Genomic DNA, 25,384 nt, shown 5'->3' on the forward strand with positions numbered 1-25,384 from the left:
AGTTGTGAGTCCAAAGTGGAAGGAGCAATCTGGAAAAAAGTAGTAAACCCATATTGTCAAATGTTCCAATGTATGTTCCAATCTTTTTTCCCCTCACCCACTGGCCTCTCGGATTCAAAATGACGTACAGTACGTTTGAACACCATGGCGAGGAGCATGCTGAATGCAGGTTTGTTGGACGGTCCTCTTGGGGGCGCTCACCTGGTCCAGTGAGAGACGCAGACAGGCAGGACAGTCCCTGGCGTGCATGCAGCCAGTTCTCTGTCATTCCCACACACAACGCCACCGAGCAAAAATGGACACCAGCATGACCTGTGGAGTCATAGAGAGAGTGTCAGTAGATAATCACAACAGTAGTGGAACTTCTAGACAACAGGAACAAATAGGACATTACTTTATTTTATTTACTTATTTCCCTTCCTTGCACAACCTGGTCCCTTGTCGTCCCGTGCTTCAATTGGCAAATCTTACTTCGATAGCTGATGTGTGTTGAGCGTTCAGGCATAAAATGACAGCTGTGCTTCACCCAGATGAGTGGTGCTACACATTGGTCATACAGGTGAGTTATTCTTCCTATATATAAATGTAATTCCTATGCGCCACACTCTGCAGCCTGCAAACTTATAGATTGCCTGTCAGTATTCCGTGCTGGTCCCTTCAGTGCAGTGTAGTTATTTATCACCTGTTTGTGCATTCAGAGCAATGCGTTATGATGGGCCCTGTAATTCTTCTTTTTCTCCTTCTGCAGTCTCTCTAGCTCGGCCTCGTACATCATCTCCTGGATCAGGTACTTCTCCCGCCGCATGCGGTCCCGCAGGTCCTTGGGCAGGTCTGGGATCAGGTAGGCGATCAGGTTCTTGATGGTGAAAACCATGTGCTACAAAAGAACAACACCAATAGTACAGTAATTACAGAATCATCTCGGTTGAATATTGTGTTATGGTTTTGTTGAATGGAATGAACTGTACAAACTAACCTCGAAGACTATGATGAAGGCCAGTCGTGCGGCCAGGACATGCCAGAACTGCAGCGTGTAGGAGTATGGCTCACCGGGCGAGTCTGGGGGCTCTCTGTAGTCACGGTACCTGGGGGGTCAAACACAGGGTCGAAAGGTCAAAAGTTATGACTTTTCTGTTCAAACAAGCCCAACCATACCAAGACTCTCTTTGGTCACCAAACCTACCTGCAGTACTTCACTGCTTCTCCAAACGTATCCGATCCATCTGTCCTGGGCACCGACGTGTTCTCAAAATCAGACACTCTGAACATCGATAGACTGGCGTTCACATATCCCATCATGCACCTGGACAGGAAACAATAAAATGTCAGTGGTTTGACGTTGTGATGCCAGAATACATGTCAAAGGCAGACACTTTGCCTGTGTGGCCACTGTGGTCAGGCTCGCTCACCTCTCCCCGGCCCGGCCCTGCCCGGCACACGGGCCGTACTTGTATGCGTATACAAGGCGTGGGATGAAGTCGGAGGTGACGGCGATGACAAAGGCGTTGGTGATGACGGACAAGATACCGATGCCCTCCAGAATGCCGTACCAGATCCCTGGAGGGAAAATAACAATGTTCTTGCTCCGATGCAAATGATTTATTACAGTTCACCAGCAAGCAGCCTGTCAGGACTTCTTCAAAGAATACTTATAAAGGGGTATGAAAATGATTCCAAAAGTATAAAGCATAATAGACTGGCCGGCTGAAACTAATGAAATAGGGTTCCATTAAGTGAAAATAGCTGAGGCACGGTGTTGGCGTAAAACAATTACGTCTATATGGCATGTTTTGCGTTCCTTTGAAAATGGCCCTACAGTAGGGGATTGTCAGACCGGAAGATGAGCCTAACCTATGTCTTTGGCTTGAGAGGGCAGGGGTCTCCGCCACTGGGTGACAAACTTGTAGGCGTCCAGGCGGATCTCAATGATGTTGTTGAGGAGGGCCAGGAGCGGGGCCAGGGGGAAAGCTGCCACAAATATGGTGGTGAAGCCAAACTGTAAGACTGAAACACACAGACACAGAGAGTAAAGCGTCACCAGTAGTCCTATTCAAAACCCCATTCAAAAACCCCATTACATTTTGTACAGATGGCCACCCCAAAGCCATATTCACTCAAAGGGCAATATGATTTGAGGTTATACCATTCAATGTCGCAATTGTTACTGTATGTCAGTGCGTGTGGGCATTTCACAGGACAAAGTTAGCCATTTGATTTTGTGCTTTGTGAAGAGCCTCGCCAAGGAAGTCACAGTACATCGGGCGTAAATAGAAATCAGCATTCAAAAAGCCTACAGAGACACCACATAATGGATCTATGCAGCATTATGGGCTAAAATAGCATTATGGGTTGAAATAAACAGTGACGCATGCATGTGGATATAGCTGCATGCTGTGTGCAACCAGCCTAAGCGTTACACTGATCTGTCAGTCATAAATGTCACGGTCATCTGACATTGTCATACATAAATCTGTCTACACCAAACACATGTAGGAGAAATGCTTCAAGTAACCATTGTGTGATTAATACATGGCATGTGCCTGCTTTATGTATACCTCACATAATCATACTTAAAGGACAACTCCACCTCAAACTAATTAAACAATACCAAAAGATAGTTTCGGGGCAGACTCTTCCTTCAATATACACTTGGAAAATCTATGTAGACATTAATGATTCATATTTACCAGCATTCACATTGATGGTAAATAAATGTAAACATGATATATACAGTACATGGCATGTATATAATGGTTTACATGAGCAAACACTGTACGAGTGCTAGTTTATGGTTAACCTTTCGACCTCCAGCTCCCCAGGGGGGCAAAGAGGATAAATCAGTCATGTAGATCAACTTATTCTAGAATGTAACAAGAGCAGGTTAGAGATCTTACTGTCCAAACATGGTCCGGTTTTTACTCAACAGTTCTTAAATATCAGACTGTATTATAGGATTATAAAATAGTGAAATGATGACATTTCAATAATGATCTCTCCTAGTTAGTCAAGTTGGCAGAGGCTGCATGCCGCTTTAGAGGATGTCATTCCTGTAAAGGTGAAGAGCTTACAGATTGATATGGACATTTCACATGGAGAATTGCAACGCATTATAATTCAGTAAACTTTTCAATAATGACATCATACACAGGTCATAACCACTCAATCTTTACACCAGCGTTTACTTGGTCAATTACATTCCCGGGTCATTTGTAATACTGGTATAAATTGTTAGAAATTCTGTATTCTTATTACAGGTGTTTTTAGCCTTGTGGGCCCTGTGACGTTTAATCTATGAACTGGCCACTTATTCAAGTAGGCTGTATTTCAGTCTGGAATCTCTCAGACTGAAAGGTCATTTCCACCACCCAGAAACTAGTTAGGTTAATCAACATCCTCTGAGGTGATCTATAGTCATCAATAGACTGTAGTCAGGTGTGTTATTGTCTTGGCAGCCTGGAGAAAAAGTTGCCACTAACACCAGCACTTTGCCCACTGCAGAACCACCTGCAGCCCCTTATAGGACACTGTTTTGCCCAGTGGAAATCTTTTTTCTATAGAAGTAATTAGGTCCTTAGCTAATATTCATGGTCTTTCTCCTCTCCATGTGCAGTTTGCCTGGCAAAGCAGAATATGATGGCAAGGAGCGCAATAAACATATTTGGCACATGCATTCATGACCTAACTAGTAAACAACACTTTGTTCTACAGTACCTTTCATGTTCACTGCAAGCAATCAGGCAATCAGGGAAAAATGACAACGGAGTTGGTGTCCCACATCTGACCAATAGGTTCTCTCAACTTATTAACAATTTACATTACACTACTCTTATTACTGTTGAATTATTATTGTAAGCAGTGCAAAAATAATTGTAATTAGTCATTGCTACACTGTACTTACTGTTAGTGTAACTAATGGTTACGTCTAGGGGTGCTGCTAGGGTTAGTTGTGCTGCTCTAAGTCGGAGTGTAACGATGAGTAATTAAAATTCTTGTAACACTGTACTCACAGGAATAATTACACTGTACTCACAGGAATAATTACACTGTACTCACAGGAATAATTACACAGTAATAAGAACCCTGTGTAAAGTGTTACCCAAATTGTTTAAGGAAATGGTTCACCCAATATACACATGTACATTGTTTTCCTTACACTGTAAGACGTCTAGAGATAAGGTTAGACATCAATCAATCCTTTGGTATTATATACCTGGCCACAAGTCCCAAATTCTAACATTGTTGTTTTTTTGTCCAAAGACCAATGTAACTCAATATCCCCAAAATTAACATGTTTAGCATTTCATGTCCAAATCATTCCACATTGTCTACAATTGAGCCATTTCTAGTCAAAGCGTGTGAACATAAACAGAACAGTATAAGCACCACTGATGGGAATGGGACAAACAGAAAGAACAGGATCTATCGATGACAACATCAACACATTTTTACACCCATCTTCCACAGAGGAGTTGGCTATGTTTCCTGCACTTGTGTATTAACTGCATACAAGATGATGACGGCAATGACTCTGTGTTCTCAATGCAGAGCAGTGGCTTACTTGGTTGCTCACTCAGGTCTATATCGCTCGAGCCACACTGATTTCTTCTGATTGGTCAATTGATTGATAGTGAGATAGAAATGATTTGCATTTTAAAGTAACTGTCCAGTGTTTCCAGATTTCTATGGAATATAACCTAGAACAAATTACAATATGAGTGAAATATTTTTCATTCAAAAAATGGTACTTAAGTATGTTAAAAAGCAGCCTTTTTGTATTGGAACGTTGTGGCCCAACAACAGAAAGGTGTGGGTGTACACTGGTAAAAATATTTTTTTTATATGAGTAGACCAACTGATTGGCCAGGAGGATGACATCATCCTCTATGTGGAAATAGCCCAAACATTTTTTTGAGGTGTTTTTTTAAAGTGTTTTTTCTCCAATGTATGCTTTGGCCACAAATACGAGTATAGGATGAGTCAACAACATTATTTGGGTATGAGTTTACAGAATATTAAGTTTTAAAAGTGAGATTTTCATTGGACAGTTTCTTTAAACGTGGGCTCAGGGTCAAAGGGCACATACTCATCTCCAGGTATTCGTCAAACAGTCCGTAGGCATTCATGGGCTGCAGGTTGTAGTCCCTCTCCCACTGCGGGAAGCTGGCCTTGGCGTTGGGGCCGTGCTCCTGCCTCAGCCTTCGCCGCGTCCACCAGTTCTGGATCAGCCTGACAAACAATAAAGTCGCGGGGGGTGACTGGTGGAGAAGACACCCTAGGCGCTAGTTGCGTCTAATTGGCTAAGCCAGGCCATACTCACGGGTAGCCCAGCTCCATGAAGTTGTTCCAGGTCTGCTTGAGCACCATGATGATACCCATCTGCATGCAGAGATCTATCAAACAACCACTGGGATGGCACTGCACAGAAAGGGGAAACAGTGCTGAAACTTTATTCAATCAACAACTCTTCAAATAACTATCCAGTAACCCTACACCCTAACTCTAATTTTCTGGTTCATAACACAGAGGTTTGAGTGAGAGTACAGTGTTCCAAGCTACTTTCCACTTAATCTGGGACGGCATAAATTCAATTCAGTTCTGTGCGGAGACGTGTTAGGAAATATACTAAAGAGATTAGTGAAATCTCCACCCCTCTAAACTGAAACTCTCAGACAGTTTCTGGCAAGTCTACGGGACAAATTGTCCCCTCCACTTCCTAGATTCGAAAGATGCGAGCACCTGCGAAATTGTGATGTGATCAGTGATGAAAAATCTACGTACTGGAACAAAGTTCCTAATTCGTAGTGGCATCCCACAGTCTGTCGTTAGATGCTACTACCATTTATGTTATGTGCATCTGTCCACGAGAGTACTTTCCACTATAAATTTTCCACATTGAACACATTTGAAAAGCCTAATGAAAAACATACAAGTTCACTCACCTCTTCCAGTTTCCAGCGGTTAATGAGGCGGATATAGGCTCCTGGCCGACCAGTGAACCTGACAAAGGTGGTCACATCATTTTACTAACTAATCTCTATGAAATATAGCTGGGTATTACAATTTACAGTAGAGATGTTTCCTCACCTGCCCAGGAAAAAAGCTATGTAGAAGGTAGAGCTGTTGAGATTGACAAACTGAAACAGGAACATCTTCAGGGTGAAGCTGTTCTCCCACTCGGACTCAGTCCTTGGCTGCTCTGTGGATACAGAAACAGAGGGAGAGACAGAGAAACAGAAAGAGAGAAAAAATAGAGAATAAGATTAAAATAGAGAAAGAAAAGAGGGAGACAGAAAGAGAGAGGGTGTGTATAAAATGACAGCCCCTGCATTATATTGACTGTAATTACCTCTGAGGAGGGCATGTTACAGCATGATGACAGATGGAGGAACAGTTGTAGCTTACCTAAATTGGTGAGCAGAAGGGCAACTTTTTCATACAACTGAAAAAAACAAGGTTACCAGTTAATAGGGTTTGTTTTCCATGATTCTCATGCTGTTGTAGATAAAACGCGATACGTCATGACATTGAAGGGCGTTAGGATCCATTTTTAGCAACATTTTGAGCGCAACTGTATTTAACTATATCAAAAAGCGCTACACGACATTAGGGTTTCACCACTGATAGACATTAATATACACTGAGTGTACAAAACATTAAGAACACCTTCCTAATATTGAGTTGCACCCCCCTTTGCCCAAGGAACAGCCTCAATTCATCAGGTCATGGACAAGGCGTCGAAAGCGTTCCACAGGGATGCTGGCCCATGTTGACTCCAATGATTCCCCCATGAATTGCTGGTAGTGGATCTCTACTCCAAATAGCTTGTTCCATCTCATCCCACAGATGCTCAATTGGATTGAGATCTGATGACTGGGCAGGCCACTGCAGTAAGCTGAATTCATTCATGTTTGTGGAACCATTTCTGGACAATCCTAGCCTTGTGGCATGGGGCATTATCCTGCTGTTAAAAATCTATTTGCAGACAGATACACTGCTGCCATGAAGGGATGCACCTGATTGGCAATGATGTTCAGATATCCTTTGGCATTCAAATGTTGCTCCACTTTTATCAAGGGGCCTAATGTGTGCCATGAAAACACACCCCACACCATCGCACCACCACCACCAGCCTGCAATGTTGACATACCAGGATTCATCAGACCAGGCAATGTTTTTCCAATTCCCAATTCTCCAGTGTCTTCGTTGCTTAGCCCACTGCAACCACAGTTTCTTGTTTTTTAATGAAAGAAGTGGAACTCTGTAAGGTTGTCGGCTGCCATACCCCATTCGTGTCAAGGTACGACGAGTTGTGCATTCTTTTGTGTGTTTTTGGGCAGCAATGTTGTATTGGACTGTCAGTTGACTAACGTCTGCTGCTCTGCACAACTTGTGTCAGCCTCCTTTGTCCCGTCATCAATGACCCGTTTTTAACCACTGGTTTGCCATTGGCTGGATGTCCTTTGGGTGGAGCAGGTGTACACTCAGTGTGTGTGTGATATACAGTGGGGAGAACAAGTATTTGATACACTGCCGATTTTGCAGGTTTTCCTACTTACAAAGCATGTAGAGATCTGTAATTTTTATCATAGGTACACTTCAACTGTGAGAGACGGAATCTAAAACAAAAATCAAGAAAATCACATTGTATGATTTTTAAGTAATTAATTTGCATTTTATTGCATGACATAAGTATTTGATACATTAGAAAAGCAGAACTTAATATTTGGTACAGAAACCTTTGTTTGCAATTACAGAGATCATACGTTTCCTGTAGTTCTTGACCAGGTTTGCACACACTGCAGCAGGGATTTTGGACCACTCCTCCATACAGACCTTCTCCAGATCCTTCAGGTTTCGGGGCTGTCGCTGGGCAATACGGACTTTCAGCTCCCTCCAAAGATTTTCTATTGGGTTCAGGTCTGGAGACTGGCTAGGTCCACTCCAGGACCTTGAGATGCTTCTTACGGAGCCACTCCTTAGTTGCCCTGGCTGTGTGTTTTGGGTCGTTGTCATGCTGGAAGACCCAGCCACGACCCATCTTCAATGCTCTTACTGAGGGAAGGAGGTTGTTGGCCAAGATCTCGCGATACATGGCCCCATCCATCCTCCCCTCAATACGGTGCAGTCGTCCTGTCCCCTTTGCAGAAAAGCATCCCCAAAGAATGATGTTTCCACCTCCATGCTTCACGGTTGGGATGGTGTTCTTGGGGTTGTACTCATCCTTCTTCCTCCAAACACGGCGAGTGGAGTTTAGACCAAAGTTCTCTATTTTTGTCTCATCAGATCACATGACCTTCTCCCATTCTTCCTCTGGATCATCCAGATGGTCATTGGCAAACTTCAGACTGGACATGCGCTGGCTTGAGCAGGGGGACCTTGAGTGCGCTGCAGGATTTTAATCCATGACGGCGTAGTGTGTTACTAATGGTTTTCTTTGAGATTGTGGTCCCAGCTCTCTTCAGGTCATTGACCAGGTCCTGCCGTGTAGTTCTGGGCTGATCCTTCACCTTCCTCATGATCATTGATGCCCCACGAGGTGAGATCTTGCATGGAGCCCCAGACCGAGGGTGATTGACCGTCATCTTGAACTTCTTCCATTTTCTAATAATTGCGCCAACAGTTGTTGCCTTCTCACCAAGCTGCTTGCCTATTGTCCTGTAGCCCATCCCAGCCTTGTGCAGGTCTACATTTTTATCCCTGATGTCCTTACACAGCTCTCTGGTCTTGGCCATTGTGGAGAGGGTGGAGTCTGTTTGATTGAGTGTGTGGACAGGTGTCTTTTATACAGGTAACGGGTTCAAACAGGTGCAGTTAATACAGGTAATGAGTGGAGAACAGGAGGGCTTCTTAAAGAAAAACGAACAGGTCTGTGAGAGCCGGAATTCTTACTGGTTGGTAGTTGATCAAATACTTATGTCATGCAATAAAATGCAAATGAATTACTTAAAAATCATACAATGTGATTTTCTTGATTTTTGTTTTAGATTCCGTCTCTCACAGTTGAAGTGTACCTATGATAAAAATTACAGACCTCTACATGCTTTGTAAGTAGGAAAACCTGCAAAATCGGCAGTGTATCAAATACTTGTTCCCCCCACTGTATATGTGTGTGTGTGTATATATATATATATATATGCCACTTTTTTAATCTCATAATCCTAATTACATTTCTCAACAAAGCCCTTACCACATTGAGGAGCATGATGGTGCAGAAGTTGATGCACACGGCTGTGCCGGTGGTGGCCACCTGAGAGTTATTCCTGATGAGAGCCCAGCCGAAGGCGGCAAAAGTGCTGACTGTGATCACGCGGTAAATCACGATGCCGAAGACGGCAGCGATCACCACCAGTATCTGAGGTCAATAAAACATTCTGGTCAGACACACCAATAGCAACAAGGCAAATTCGATAGCTCACTGGCTTGAGTTGGCTTGCTTGCAACATCACAGTTGTGGGTTTGATTCCTGCATGGGCCACTTACCGAAGATTTGAATGAATTCAAACAAAACCCAGTGGGAAACTAGTTCAACAAGCGGCAAGCATGAGGCAACATGCAAACCATTTTAATGAATCTGTGCCTACTCAAATTAATTTATTATGAAATATTCACTATACCTACTCCAGGGACTTACCATAAAGAAGATTCCAGAAGCTGAGACGATGAGTCGGCTGTACTTGTCTGTAAAGGCCTGGTACGGCTCAGGCTTTCCAGATATGGGGTTCATCCTCTCCTTTTTGGAATATTTGGCCTCAAACTGGGGACGGATTTCCTCCTGCAGCACACAGAAAGCTGGCTGAGCCACAAACGCTCCCAGAATGTTCTGCAAACGTCTGCAAAATGTTCTAGGAATGTGATCATGACACGTCTCCTTGGATTTCTTGAAACCGCTGTAGAACGCATAACTGTGGGTATTTCAAGAACACAGCAGAGTGTCATAACCTGAGGTCAATAACCTGAGGTCAATAAAACATTCTGGGCTGCGGCCAGAACGCCGCAGCCCGTCTGGTGTTCAACCTTCCCAAGTTCTCTCACGTCACCCCGCTCCTCCGCTCTCTCCACTGGCTTCCAGTTGAAGCTCGCATCCGCTACAAGACCATGGTGCTTGCCTACGGAGCTGTGAGGGGAACGGCACCTCCGTACCTTCAGGCTCTGATCAGGCCCTACACCCAAACAAGGGCACTGCGTTCATCCACCTCTGGCCTGCTCGCCTCCCTACCTCTGAGGAAGTACAGTTCCCGCTCAGCCCAGTCAAAACTGTTCGCTGCTCTGGCACCCCAATGGTGGAACAAACTCCCTCACGACGCCAGGTCAGCGGAGTCAATCACCACCTTCCGGAGACACCTGAAACCCCACCTCTTTAAGGAATACCTAGGATAGGATAAAGTAATCCTTCTAAGCCCCCCCCCCTTAAAAGATTTAGATGCACTATTGTAAAGTGGTTGTTCCACTGGATATCATAAGGTGAATGCACCAATTTGTAAGTCGCTCTGGATAAGAGCGTCTGCTAAATGACTTAAATGTAAATGTAAAAATAACCAAGGTTGAATATTTTCCTGGTATTTTACAAATGTTCCATCTCAAGAATAAAATCACTTTTCTCCCGGGTAACCCAGTATTTCCCGCCAAAACTGGAAGTGTCATTCAAAGTGTTTAATTTTTTGAGTGTGGACTATGTCACTGTATTATATGGACATCGCTCAAACCATGAAGCTGGGAGAGAAACTGTTATGCTGGTGCAGGACATGCAGCCTACAAAGTTAAAATTATAGGCAAGTGAATTTGATTGAAAAAATTTATGTAGTAAGGCCTATTTTACATTTCTATAATTAGTAGGCTTACACCTATATACACACCTTTCATAATATTTCCCCTAATGTTGTGTGACGTGTGTATTAGCGTATAACCACCCCGTTTGGTAATATTTAGATATGTGCAAAACTGGCAAACACATTTGGAAGGAAAATAAGTGGGCAGAATGTATATATTTTTGTTATTCAATTTAAAACCCTAATTTTAGAAAGGGGGTGTTTAAAAAAATATATTACATGAATGTACCTCAACATAAAAAAAAGAAAACAATTCTGTGCTCCATACTGAGGTGGGCTGTGTGTCCCCAACGTGAGCATTGATGATTGATCATGGAGATTTGTGATAGCAGAGAGAAGGCCATAGACTCGATAAATTATATGTCTAAATCTTAACAGTTATATTTCACATCATGCTGTTCATAGAAATAATTTACCGGTTTCTTGCTGTTAGTTATCCAGAGAAAAGGGATTGGGTTTGGGTGGAAAATCTCAGTAACCCAGTTCCCGCTACTCAAACCTAGTCATAACCCGAGTGGGAATCTCAAGGCAATGCTCCCTCTTGTAATATGTTGTATATTTCAGCAAAGTGGAACGTCCCTAGGACCTTCATGGTATGATTGTTAAAATCTTATAAGAAATGTAAAAAAATAAAAATGTATCTGAAAAGATCTTCTTGCAAGAAACACACACGTTATGCCTGGGAGATTATTTCTAATTTGATGATGCTGATTACAATGAAGATATATTTACCTCCTCTTCCTCCCAGTCAATTAGGTCCCAGTCATACGCAAGGACCGCTCGCCGCCTCTTCCAGAACTCGAGAAACACGGTTGCTAAAATACACAACTAGGTTAGTGTTTGAGGGTTGTTAGGGCTAGGTGAGTATGTGTCATATTCAATGTGGGACAAATATGTACACTTGTGTTCAAGCTATAAAACAGTGTTGGCAATGTATTACAAACAGAATCATTTAAATTCAACCATCTCTTGCAATGCTGCCAAAAACAGGAACCATTTAAATTCAATGTTGAAGGAAGGTTGTTTTGCATGACTCAAAATTATTAAATTATCACTTCAAGAAGTTCTCCACATTCAGATAAGACAATAATACAAGTATTTTGCAGCAGGGTTGCTGGGTGCCAGGATTCATACTGTTACTTCAGTTATCTAAAATTGTTCACTATTTTAGCTATTTAGGATGGTCACAATAGGTCATTTCACCAACAAGCCATTGCTGCCTTTAAAGCACTGGAGAAAGAGGGAAGGTTCTCCTGAATAAGGTCCTTTGGATGGGTTACCCATTGCCAATCTGTTTACCAGTGTGTCACTTGACAATCAGAGCAATTTCTCTTTGCAGAGGCTGGACTAAGATCAGTTAAACTAGTAGCTCTGAATGCAAAGGCACATGTTTTAGTAGTTCCAGACAGTTGCGTGATGCCGGCCAGTGACTAGCGGTCTCTTTTGGTGGAAAGGCACATGTTTCTGCAGAGCCAGCAGCAGGGGAGCACACTTCAGAGGAATGTTAATGAAGCGATTTCAATGGTGTTCTACTGTAGGTGAATGCCAAGAAATAGTCAGTGTTGGACAACAGCAAGGCCCTGCAGCAAGATCCACTGCTCTCCAGACAAACCCAGGTAGGTTGTGTTTTATACTTATTTACAGGCAGTCCAACGATATTGTATTGCAGGAATCATCAAACTAGATTCAGCCGCGGGCCGTTTTTTTCTTCAGCGCATGGTTAGGAGGTTAGAACATAATTACAAATAATTTGTAGACTGCAAAAAGACTGCCCAAACAGATTGTTTGACTTAAACAATAATTTCAAACCTTGCTTGCATTTGTATATGATCACGTCATGTCTCTCTATTATGCGGGAGAATACTTGGGAACAGATTTCTTAAATTAAAGTAACTAAAGCTGTTTTCTTTTTTACAGTCTCATGTCCAACAATGAAAATCCCCCCCCCCCAAAAAAGAAAACGTTTTTGCTCAGAAAACTTTGGGGGCCAAATAAAACCACCAGCGGGCCAAATTCGGCCCACAGCCCACGAGTTGGGGAACCATGATGTATTAAGTATCTGAGGGCCTATGCAGTTATTTAGCCTTGATTAATCCCAAATGTATTTTAAAATGTTTTGCTTTATTGTCATACTTTTATACCTGTGGTTCCACGTGTATGCACCTATATGATTATAAGTGTGTCTGGATATTGTGTCAGATAAATTACTAAAATGTTAATGTAATTGCACTACAGAAAATTATTGCAATCTACCAGTTGAAAGAAAACCGAATGCAGTTAGGTTGTTTATCACTTGTAGATTTTCCATAATTTGCTCTAGCAACAACAAAAAGACTAAAAACGTGAGTAGGCTATGGGATTGTTACAAAAGAGTAGTGTGCTATTGAAGTGTAGCTAACATGTATTACTTACATGTTTCAGGTTAGTTTATTCATTTTTGCTACCTACTGTAACTGCTTCACGTTTTCAGCTGATCTACTTTGTTGCATGAAGTTGAGTGAAGCACAGTTAACGCAATATATTTGACCATTGAAGTACTGTAACTTTGTACCAAGGAGATTAAATCGCCAATTTGTGACTAATTAATTAAAGGCAGGGTTAGATAAAATATTTTTGGTAGACATTGCACCCAAGAGAATGATGAATGGTGGAGATTTAACCTACATTTGACCCCATTAACCTATACATGAATCTCGCTAAGACATTAGATAACACATTAGGGAAAAAATTCACAATAGGCGAAACAGCACCACTGGACACCCCACCCGTATTGTTCTTATTTTGAGGAAATAAGCATCCACAATCGTACATACTCTGCTGTTCTCTCGCACGTGCAAAGATGGCCGAGGGGGAAAAAACAATTTGTTTTAAAACCTCTTGAAGCTAGGGGGCAGAATTTTTATGTTTGGAACAATAACGTTCCCATTGTAAGCTGCCTATTTCTCAGGTCCAGATGCTAGAATATGCATATAATTGACAGAGTAGGATAGAAAACACTCTAAAGTTTCCAAAACTGTCAAAATATTGTCTGTGAGTATAACAGAACTGATTTTGCAGGCGAAAACCTGAGGAAATCCAACGCGGAAGTGACTTATATTTTGAAAAATCCCTTTTCCATTGCCTGCCTTTCGTCCATTTAAAGGGATATCAACCAGATTCCTTTTCCTGTGGCTTCCTCAGGGTGTGAACAGTCTTTAAACATAGTTTCAAGCTTTTATTTTGAAAAATGAGCGAGATTTATCAAAACGCGTCAGTGGATAGACGGATGTCCCTCAACACGGAACCCAAACCGGCTGCGCGCGTGCGCCATCGTGCGCTATCGTGCATACATTTCTTTTCCCCCCCAAACCAAACGCGATCACGACACGCAGGTTAAAATATCAAAACAAACTCTGAACCAATGACATTAATTTGGGGACAGGTCGAAAAGCATTAAACATGTATGGCAATTTAGCTAGCTAGCTTGCACTTGCTAGCTAATGTTAATTTGTCCTATTTAGCTAGCTTGCTGTTGCTAGCTAATTTGTCCTGGGATATAAACATTGAGTTGTTATTTTACCTGAAATGCACAAGGACCTCTACTCCGACAATTAATCCACACATAAAACGGCCAACGGAATCGTTTCTAGTCATCGTTCCTCCTTCCAGGCTTTTTCATCTTTGAACTTATATGGTGATCGCATCTAAAACTTTAATTGTATTACTACGACAACCGGCAACAAAGTTCGTCTTTCAGTCACCCACGTGGGTATAACCAATGAGGAGATGGCACGTGGGTACCTGCTTCTATAAACCAATGAGGAGATGGGAGAGGCAGGACTTGCAGCGCGATCTGCGTCAGAAATAGGAACGACATCTATTTTAGCCCTTGGTGTCGCAGACGCTCGTTGGCGCGCGCAAGCAGTGTGGGTGCAATAATTGAATAACATGGATTTCTAAATTTATTTTGCGACGCACGCGACGTGTCCGGTCTGGTCAGCATGTTCTTGCGCGCGACACTGGTTGCTCAACATTTTCTTTCTCTCCAGTATTGAATAGTTTACAGTCCGGTTGAAATATTATCGATTATTGATGTTAAAAACAACCTGAGGATTGATTATTAAAAACGTTTGACGACCTTTACGGATACTATATGGAATTTTCGTCAAGCCTTGATGACTTGCTTAGGCTGTGGAATACTGAACATAATGCGCAAAACAAATGGAGGTATTTTGATATAAAAAAAATCTTTATGAACAAAAGGAACATTTGTGTAACTGGGAGTCTCGTGAGTGCAAACATCCGAAGATCATCAAAGGTAAGCGATTAATTTTATTGCTTTTCTGGCTTTCGTGACCAATCTACATGGCTGCTAGGTGTTCTTAATGTTTTGTCTAGTGATCGATAAACTCACAAACGCTTGGATTGCTTTCGCTGTTAAGCATATTTTCAAAATCTGACACGATAGGTGGATTAACAACAAGCTAAGCTGTGTTTTGGTATATTTCACTTGTGATTTCATGAAAATAAATGTTTAGTATTTTTTGGGAATTTGGCGCTCTGCAATTCAGCGGTTGTTTACGAAAATGATCCCGCTAAAGGGATCCGTGCGTCAAGAAGTTTTAAGTAACGTCTTTGTTGTTGTAATATCGCAAACGGATGTGGCAGTTTCACCGCTGGATTCAAGCTTTAAGTACACGATGCCTAAGTAAAGCCATCACAAACAACGACCACTGATCAACACGTGACCATTCAAAACAGTATGACAAAAATCATGACTCATGAAGTATGCAATCAGTAACCATAACGTACACTGAAGAAACATGCAAACCCTACTGTCACAAGCTCTTATGAAGAATGACAGCCTCTGTCAAGTCCAAAATGTTGTTATCTAAAGCAATTGGTGGTTGACGCTACATGCTAATGTCTCCGTCTTGTCTCGATTGGTCCTGGTCCAGTGTAAAGGAGTAGATCGATGGGCTGTCCCCAGAATGACAGCTTCTCTCTGGACCTTTCCCAGTCAGACGTCTGGGTCTGGCAGCCAGAACCCACGCCAACGGCGGGTGAGTGAATCACATACAGCTGAAGTCGGAAGTTGACATAAACTAAGTTTAAATGTATTTGGCAAAGGTGTATCACAATTCCTGACATTTAATCAAAAAATGTCAGGTCAGTTATGATCACCACTTTATTTTAAGAATGTGAAATGTCAGAATAATAGTAGAGAATTATTTATTTCAGCTTTTATTTCTTAAATCACATTCCCAGTGGGTCAGAAGTTTACATAAACTCAATTAGTATTTGTTAGCATTGTCTTTAAATTGTTTAACTTGAGTCAAACGTTTCGGGTAGCCTTCCATAAGCTTCCCACAATAAGTTGGACGAATTTTGGCCCATTCCTCCTGACAGAGCTGGTGTAACTGAGTCAGGTTTGTAGGCCTCCTTGTTCGCACACGCTTTTTCAGTTCTTCCCACAAATGTTCTATAGGATTGAGGCCAGGGCTTTGTGATGGCCACTCCAATACCTTGACTTTGTTGTCCTTAAACCATTTTGCCACAACTTTGGAAGTATGCTTGGGGTCATTGTCCATTTGGAAGACCCATTTGCGACCAAGCTTAAACTTCCTGACTGATGTCTTGAGATCTTGCTTCAATATCCACATAATTTTCCATCTTCATGATGTTATCTATTTTGTGAAGTGCACCAGTCCCTCCTGCAGCAAAGCAACCCCACAACATGATGCTGCCACCACCGTGCTTCACGATTGAGATGGTGTTCTTCGGCTTGCAAGCCTCCCCCATATTCCTCCAAACATAACGATGGTCATTATGGCCAAACAGGTCGATTTTTGTTTCATCAGACCAGAGGACATTTCTCCAAAAAGTACGATCTTTGTCCCCATGTGCATTTGCAAACCGTAGTCTGGCTTTGGCAGTTTTGGAGCAGTGGCTTCTTCCTTGCTGAGCGGCCTTTCAGGTTATGTCGATATAGAACTCGTTTTACTGTGGATATAGATACTTTTGTAAATGTGTCGTCCAGCATCTTCACAAGGTCCTTTACTGTTGTCCTGTGATTGATTTGCACTTTTCACACCAAAGTACGTTAATCTCTAGGAGACAGAACGAGTCTCCTTCCTGAGCGGTATGGCGGCTGCGTGGTCCCATGGTGTTTATACTTGCATACTATTGTTTGTACAGATGAACGTAGTAGCGTCTGCTAAATGACTTAAATGTAAATGTAGTAACTTCAGGCGTTTGGAAATTGCTCCCAAGGATGAACCAGACTTGTGGAGGTCTACAATTTTTTTTCTGAGGTCTTGGCTGATTTCTTTTGATTTTCCATGATGTCAAGCAAAGAGGCACTGAGTTTGAAGGTAGGCCTTGAAATACATCCATAGGTACACCTACGATTGACTGAAATTATGTCAAGTAGCCTATCAGAAGCTTCTAAAGCCGAGATATCATGTTCTGGAATTTTCCAAGCTGTTTAAAGGCACAGTCAACTTAGTGTATGTAAACATCTGACCCACTGGAATTGTGATACAGTGAATTATAAGTGAAATTATCTGTCTGTAAACAATTGTTGGAAAAATGACTTGTGTCATACACAAAGTAGATATCCTAACCCACTTTCCAAAACTAGTTTGTTAATAAGAAATTTGTGGAGTGGTTGAAAAATTAGTTTTAATGACACCAAGTGTAATGTAAACTTCCGACTTCAACTGTAAATCAAGTGCTATATATTGCATCTGAAAATGGCCTAGAATGCACCTTGGAGCATTGCTCCATTGTTTGTGTTGGTCAATTCATTCTTCTTGGATAAACTGAATTTAAATAGTAGACTTACAGTACAGTATTATATGTAGAGTGTGTAATGAATACCTGATCCAATGTATGTTGAAGTTAAATCCCTCTATACCATAAATTGCTCACCATAAAAGATGAATGACAAGGACATTTATAAGAGTGGTTTCTATAAGCCCTGAAGACAATGTCTGAATTTGCAGTGCAATCAATAATTGAAAAACTAAGAGTTACAGCTATTTTAATGAGCACAGTCTGGCAGCGCACTCACCACCTCAGCTTTGGAAGTCACCTGAGAAGAATAGAAGAAACATGACACAACTTGTATTTCTCATTTGAACTATCTGGAAAATAGAGAGGACTGGTAGTATGGATTAGTGTTTGGGCAGTTTACAGTCCGGTATCTACAGTGTATTAAAGCCATAGTTCATGCCTGTTGTGTACGTTTCTGGAAAACAGATGGAAGAGGACTGGTGTGGAAGAGGAAATTAGATTTTTAATTTGATTTTTAATCTGTTCTTCGTCTTGTCTTTCAGGTTGTTCTGTTCCCTGATATGTAATATAACTAGTTTGTTTTAGAACTGTTTCTAAACTGCCCTGTTGTAATTTCCTGTCAAACAATCTTTCATTGTTCCTGTTGTCCCAGGATGTGTGGGGGAGTGGACATGTCCTTGATATGATTGGTCTTTCTCAGAGTCTACTATCTGTGGTGATAAGCAGAAGTACCGGACTCATTTGAAGGGCATGTGAAACACCCCACCCCATCCTTGGTCTGTATAAAATGTCTGTGGAGAACAAATAGCGAGTCAAGTTGGTTTTCCCTTGCATGCATGCTCGTAATAAAGCTTTTTTATTTTGAGATTGGACTGCCTTTTTCCACCACACTGGTTACAGTCTACAACTTCTGTATCGTTACTTTGCTATATGTTGCAAAGGGCTTGGCCCTGGCCATTACGAGCGCTTGTCCAGATGTGCTAGGTCTAATCTAGGTCCATTTCCCCAGGGACATTTTGGATAAACTGTAGACATTTGATCATCCCTTCCTCTACATCAGTCTATCAGCTTTGCGCTCTTCCTTTATCTCACTAACTCTTTCCCCACCTGTCTTCTCACACAGCCGCCCAGGTCTTCATTTGGCTAGCGCTTCTGTTGGCGTTTGGCCTGCAATTCTACCTAGCTGTGTTCTGCCTGCTGAAGTGCTGGAGTTTTGACACAAGGCTAAAGCAGGCTCTTAAAAACCTGCCCTCTACAGGGAAGCTCCTCACAACAGGTAGGCCTATTCCAGGGATGTTGCCTTGACACAGTGTAGTGATCCATGAACTGACCAAGGCAAGTATGTAGTTTGACAAAAACTTGTTTTTGCTTCATCAAATCCACTGAACACTTTCGATCTCCCTACATTCTGAAATCAAAAGTTAAGCAGGTTGAAATGCGACCTTTCATTTGAATAAACTGGAGGCAATGTTAATAACACCTGTATTCCATATGTTTCAGTCCCTTCCTCCATCATTCAACTTCCAGAGGACTTGAAGAGTGTGAAACCACCGGCTTACTGTCGTTATGACGTAGAAGTGGCTGAATCCTCCCTGCCTAGACCCTGCTGCTATGACGATGAGGAGGCTGGGCCCTGCACTAACTCTCCCTATACACCCTTTGCCTGGGATCTTGTGCAATGCTGAGGAGAACCATGTAACACTTCACTGTAAATACTGACACTTAAATATAGTGAACATGGAATGCTGATCCATAAAACTGTTGAGTAAGTTACTTCTTAAACTTTATTTTTCAATAAAATGAGATTTGTTTTAAATTTAACCTATAGTATTTATACTAAATGATAACTCACCCCACACAGCCATGAATACAGCAAAGAAAACTGTTGCTCCGTTGTCAAAAAGATGGGTGACCTAAAGCCAAGAAACAGATCAATAGCAATTGCTTAGAGAAATGAATTCAGTACAAACGCATAAAGTAGTCACATTTGTATAGAAAGATTACAAAGGAGGGTTGTTTGTTAGACATTTTCCAGAGCAAGCTCACAAAGTAGTCCCGTGGAGCTCAGTTGGTAGAGCGTGATGCTTGAAACGCCAGGGTTGTGGGTTCGATTCCCATGAGGGACCAGTATGAAAATGTATTCATTCACTACTTCAAGTTGCTCTAGATAAGAGCGTCTGCTAAATTACAAAAATGTGAAGTAAAAAGGTTACCTTGCTAAGTGTGTTGTACTTATGTTACTGTGGCATAGCTCTGGAGGAAATGTTTGTCAAAAAATGTAATGTTGTTTTAAAAAGTATATGACAAAAATCCCTGTTCCTGGAGTGCTGCAGTGTACGCAGGCTTTTGTTTCAGCCCAGCTCTAACACAAAATAATTGTGGTCTAAATTTATGACCATCATTAGTTAATCATTTGAATCACACACAGTGGCTCTCCAGGATCGGAATTAGCCACAACTGCCCTGATGTTTGTCAGCATTGCTCAGTCTGGGGCAAACGTTTAACATACTCTACATGGTAGTACGGAAGTCACCTTGGCATAGATGCAGCTGTCTGAGAGTCTCAGGTAGGGGCAGTACTCGTCACATATGGGGCACATGATGATGTCAGTGGCCTGGCAGATTTCTTTACTGGAGAATCACAGACAACCTTTAGCCTGGTTCCATACACTCATCAATTCTTAGTGCATTTATCAGCCTGTGTCAGTGTTGCCACACAACTAAGGCATTGATAGCATTGGTAATAGACTTCTACCAGACTAAGGCCAAATTTACACCAGTGTAAAGCATGTGTCTGTTTGGTATTTTTTCTAGTGGAAGAACACAAGACCAAACATAGTGAAGGATAAAATATGTATAAAATACTAAGGTAAAACAATGAGGTAAAACCTAATTGAAGAAGACCAATGAGTATTAGGTGAGCTCACATTACCTGACCTGGCAGTGGTCTAGGGTGAACCAGCCGTAGAGGAAGACCATGAGCCCAACCAGCGCCGCAGGGAACAGCATCCCAGTGTACCAACCCAGCCAGGCAAAATAGAGACCAATTTTCTCCCCGAAATACCGCCTGACAACACCGCCAGGAGACAAACATGTCATTATGTACCACCACTGAAATTATGTTGTGGCTTCATACGTTTTTAATGATCTAGTAAATTCACTCCTTCATTGATTAATTCATGTGGCTTTAATACATGTGGCTGGTGAAGTTGTATTGCTTGCAGGATCGAGGACAACCTGCAAGGTGCAGATAATACATTGTATTAGATCTGTGATGTCCTTATAGAGCAGGAGTGTTAACACAGTGTTGTACCTTATGAGGTCCAGTGGCTGGTACTTGTACCACACACCCCACCAGGCCCAGCATTCATACAGCAAGTGTCTGTGGTTCTCTGCCCCATGCGTCCGGATGGAGTTCTTACTTCTGTAGCTCCCCTGTTAACACACACACATTATTATAACTACAGATGTAGGATCTTAATTTGATCACTTTTTTTGTTGCTGACAGGAAATGCAAACTTGTAGTGTATTTGAGTTTGAAAAATGCTTTGAAAGTTTGTATTTTCCACTTTGAAATATAAGACTTGATTTGTCCCTATGAAAAATGTATCAACCCCTACAAAAATGTCCATTAAATAAATAAAATAATAATTCACATTTCCGGTTGCCACAGGATTATTTTCCTGCTGTAGTGAACCGACTCAAAGGAAGATCCTACAAGTGATATTTCTCTTCTAAGTCAATGTGTGAAGTGTCAGTGCATTACCTCATGAAGGGGAAAAGCTGCCTCGTATGAACTATTGCTCAAAAGACGATTCAGCCCTGGAGCATAAACAAGAACATGAAGACACCGTCAATAACTCTACACACCAGAGACATGCTGTATCTCAAACGTGGAACACATCTAGCAGTGGACTTGTACTACTTGGAGAGGCGCCAGGTAGCCTACCGGTTAGGAGCGTTGGGCCAGTACCTGAAAGGTCGCTGATTCGAATCTCTGAGCCGACTAGGTGAAAAATCTGTCAATGTACCCTTGAACAAGGCACTTAACCCTAATTGCTCCTGTAAATCACCCTGGATAAGAGCGTCTGCTAAATGACTACAATGTAAATGTATTATCCAGAGGCCATTTCTAACTGTGTTAGACGACGATGACAATCTCACCCATTTTGTCTTTGCCCTCCTCATATTTGACCCTTTGCAAGATATGATGGACGATGCGACTCCTGGTAGCGTTGTTGAAGAACGTGTCTTTGTTGTGAATGGTGAAACTGTAACATAATATAGATACAGAAAAGGATCCTAGATCATATTTCTTCTAGACCGTTCCAGTCCGTTGGATTTATTGAGCTTTTGAAAAGCACACCATTTTGGCCTGATGTCATCTCAGTGCATTCTATATCATTTTGCCTCGACAGGCGCTTGTGAGCCCCCCCAAAAAGGCCACTAAAATTGGACCACACCCACAAGGAAATTTTGTTCATTTGTTTACACTGCAAAAATGTGGTACCCAAAACTAAGAATTGTGGTTTAAAGATGGAAGACATTGATTCATTTTCACCTTTAAGTTAGTGACGAAAAAACATATACCAGACTGGTGGTGGACACACACACACACACTCACTCACTGATGTATTCTGGAGCGACTGAAGGGGGCGGTAAAGCTCTCGTTCTCCTCCAGGTCAGGGAGGGCGTTGTTGTCAAACTTCATAGGTTTGCGAGGCAGCCATCCTCGAAATCTGTTGATTCTCTTCTCCATCCTGGATGGTGACAGAAAACCCAAAACCACATCAAACATTGCCAGAGACCATTAACATTAGGGTTGTGCCCCAAAATTCAACCAATAAATCAATTCGCACTCACCTACTCATGAACTTGTACCGTCGATGCATGTAGTAGATTTTTCTCCTGAAAACTCCCACAACATTATCAACTATTAAAAATCTCAGTGCATTAATGCATTGCAGTGGCCTGCGGCGGTCTAGCAGTCTAGGTCACTTAAGCCTCTGGAACACACGGTGCTCGCATGTGTTAGAATGGTAAGAGTGCTCTAGAGGGGTCAGATTCTATCTAACAAACATGAAGAAATACAGAAAATAAAAGTGCATTGCAAATAACTGTAGATTCATAGTATATAAGAGAGAGTCAGTGAGAGAGAGAGAGAGAGAGAGAGTCAGTGAGAGAGAGGAGAGAGAGAGAGAGAGAGAGAGAGAGAGAGAGAGAGAGAGAGAGAGAGAGTCAGTGAGAGAGAGAGAGAGAGTCAGTGAGAGAGAGAGAGAGAGAGAGAGTCAGTGAGAGAGAGAGAGAGAGTCAGTGAGAGAGAGAGAGAGAGAGAGAGTCAGTGAGAGAGAGAGAGAGAGAGAGAGTCAGTGAGAGAGAGAGAGAGAGAGAGAGTCAGTGAGAGAGAGAGAGTCAGTGAGAGAGAGAGAGAGAGTCAGTGAGAGAGAGAGAGAGAGTCAGTGAGAGAGAGAGAGAGAGAGAGAGTCAGTGAGAGAGAGAGAGAGAGAGAGTCAGTGAGAGAGAGAGAGAGAGAGAGAGTCAGTGAGAGAGAGAGAGAGAGAGAGTCAGTGAGAGAGAGAGAGAGAGTCAGTGAGAGAGAGAGAGAGAGAGAGTCAGTGAGAGAGAGAGAGAGAGAGAGTCAGTGAGAGAGAGAGAGTCAGTGAGAGAGAGAGAGAGAGTCAGTGAGAGAGAGAGAGTCAGTGAGAGAGTGAGAGCGAGACAGAGAGAGTGAGAGCGAGACAGAGAGAGCGAGACAGAGAGAGACAGGCAGTGTGTGTGGTGGGAACCTGTTTGTCGATGTGATTTATGTGTGTGAGTGTCTGGAACTACAGAGGCTGTGTGTTCGTCTCCCCACCTGAACGGCATCCGAATGTTCATAAGCTCTGCGTAGCGACACAGCACCTCCCAGGGAGCATGCAGCTTCAGGAAGATCACATCACTGTTGCACACAGACAACTGTTTGAGGGGAAAAGACCCAGCATTAGAAGTATTACGTCCTGTTGATACTATTTCTTAGAACAGTTTCTTAGCACATTCAAAAATGTGAATAATATAAAATCTAATGTTTTAAATGAAAATGTTTCTATTCTAAAATCATGTTGCCACACATGTATCGAGCTTCAGTAGATATGACATTATTTTGATCTCTTTTAGTCCTCATTTGGACTAATCTTCTTTATGGACATCATAACTGGACATAAAGAGGAAAGGGACAGTTGAAATATTGATTTTCTTTTCTCTCTCATCATTTCCTGTGACATCAATTTCCTGCGACTGATCTCAGAACAGTTAACAGGCATTCGCTGTCATGGCTGCGGAATAGTTTTTACTAGGATCTTTAAAAGATACCAAACTATGTGAGTTTGATTTCGTCAAAATCCCAGTAGCACAGTTATATAGTCAGTACTGCATTCTCTGACAATTTCAAGCAGAATTCTGCCTTGCATCTTGTTGTCATCATAAGCAGTCTGACAGCAAATGATGCTGTTAAAAGAGAGAAGAAGCATAGTCTCTTTGAATGCTCCATATGATGACCTTGATGTTACTGCGTCAGCACACTAGGCGTCAGCCTCTCACACACATGCAAAAGCACACACTCAGCACATTGCTTCCCTGCTCCATTTAAACAGGCTTGAGGATGAAACTTGCCATCAGCACATTTGTATTGGTTTATGAGTGAAAGGCAGAGCTTCAGTGACTACTGTAATACTGTCATACTATAATATACTATTACTGTAATACTATGTTACTGTAATACTCCGTAGTACTCGCCTCCTTCTCCATCTGCAAGCCCTCGGCCCGGATGTTGCGCTCAAATATTTCCCTCTTCTCCGACTGTGGACCAGACTTCCTGTAAACCAGGATGTAGTCGATGTGGCACTTGCCATCGCTGAAGCACAAGCCACTGGACCTACTTCTCCCTACCTGGGGAGAGAAACAGAGGGAGGGAGTAACCACTATAAAGTTGTTTGACCCAAAGTGACTTTAATATATTTTACCATTAGCACTGCCTAACATTTACAGAGGCAGTTGAGCTAAAGTGCTTTGCTCATAAGCACAATATCTAAATATGCTCTTCCAAGGGTTATATATCACACTACTGTAGTAAGAAACCAATGAGCTCACCCTAAGAAGACGAAACGTCTTTACAGTTCCCCCAAGGAGGATAAGAATAACACTGACAGCAGCCAGCTTCAACCCACATCGACCATACGTGCTTTACGGACACACCTGTAATTGACCTCTCACCTCTGGTGCCGGGTCAGTCCTGGTGTTGTCGTCCAGGATGCTACTGGTCCCGGGGTCAAGCAGGGTCGAGTCGCCATCTTTGGACGGAGTGCTCAGCCCCTCCAAACTCTCCATTAACAACTTCACATCCTTCAAAACTGGACAGAACATCAGCAGAAAACCCAGCGTCATTGGTCAAACCCTCAATATGTTGTTGATTCTGTGGACACCTAGATTACTTCCTAACTCACTTAATCCATCAAAAACAATTAACAACATATTGACAAAAATCCAAAAAAAAATTATAATAATTAAGTGCATGACTACCACGCAGATTTCAACTTCACAAAAGTTTTTTTGTCTCATAAAATTTGCTCTTTAAAAAGATGCTGCACAACAGTTACATTATGGTAATGTTATTTGGTTGAGGTACCCCTTTAAGGAGGTGCCAAATGGCTTACCGGGGGGTGGCACGCTGTTCTGTGTGCTGGGGGAATCCGGGGCCCCAGCCAAGGACTCCTCCATTCTGACTGGCGACCTGTTGTGGGGGAAGGA

The 25,384-nt window shown here is 42.2% G+C and overlaps 1 protein-coding gene across 1 annotated transcript; it reads right to left on the reverse strand.

Annotated features, from left to right (window-relative positions):
• Window positions 1–694: 694 nt before the first annotated feature.
• Window positions 695–24,982, reverse strand: LOC120049391 (anoctamin-4-like). Its single transcript, XM_038995659.1, has 24 exons — window positions 24,851–24,982; window positions 24,374–24,526; window positions 23,457–23,557; window positions 22,466–22,510; window positions 22,231–22,362; window positions 21,767–21,873; window positions 21,369–21,424; window positions 20,916–21,037; window positions 20,535–20,669; window positions 20,137–20,233; window positions 19,456–19,516; window positions 11,559–11,641; window positions 9,632–9,772; window positions 9,188–9,352; window positions 6,403–6,439; window positions 6,085–6,196; window positions 5,940–5,997; window positions 5,318–5,415; window positions 5,084–5,226; window positions 1,852–2,004; window positions 1,410–1,557; window positions 1,184–1,303; window positions 977–1,085; window positions 695–877 (listed from the first exon to the last, which is right to left on the reverse strand). The coding sequence occupies exons 1-24, from the start codon at window positions 24,962–24,964 to the stop codon at window positions 695–697; spliced, it is 2,673 nt and encodes an 890-aa protein (XP_038851587.1). The 5' UTR covers window positions 24,965–24,982.
• Window positions 24,983–25,384: the final 402 nt, after the last annotated feature.

The sequence above is a fragment of the Salvelinus namaycush genome, chromosome 6, assembly GCF_016432855.1.
Source record: "Salvelinus namaycush isolate Seneca chromosome 6, SaNama_1.0, whole genome shotgun sequence".
Lineage (NCBI taxonomy): Eukaryota > Metazoa > Chordata > Actinopteri > Salmoniformes > Salmonidae > Salvelinus > Salvelinus namaycush.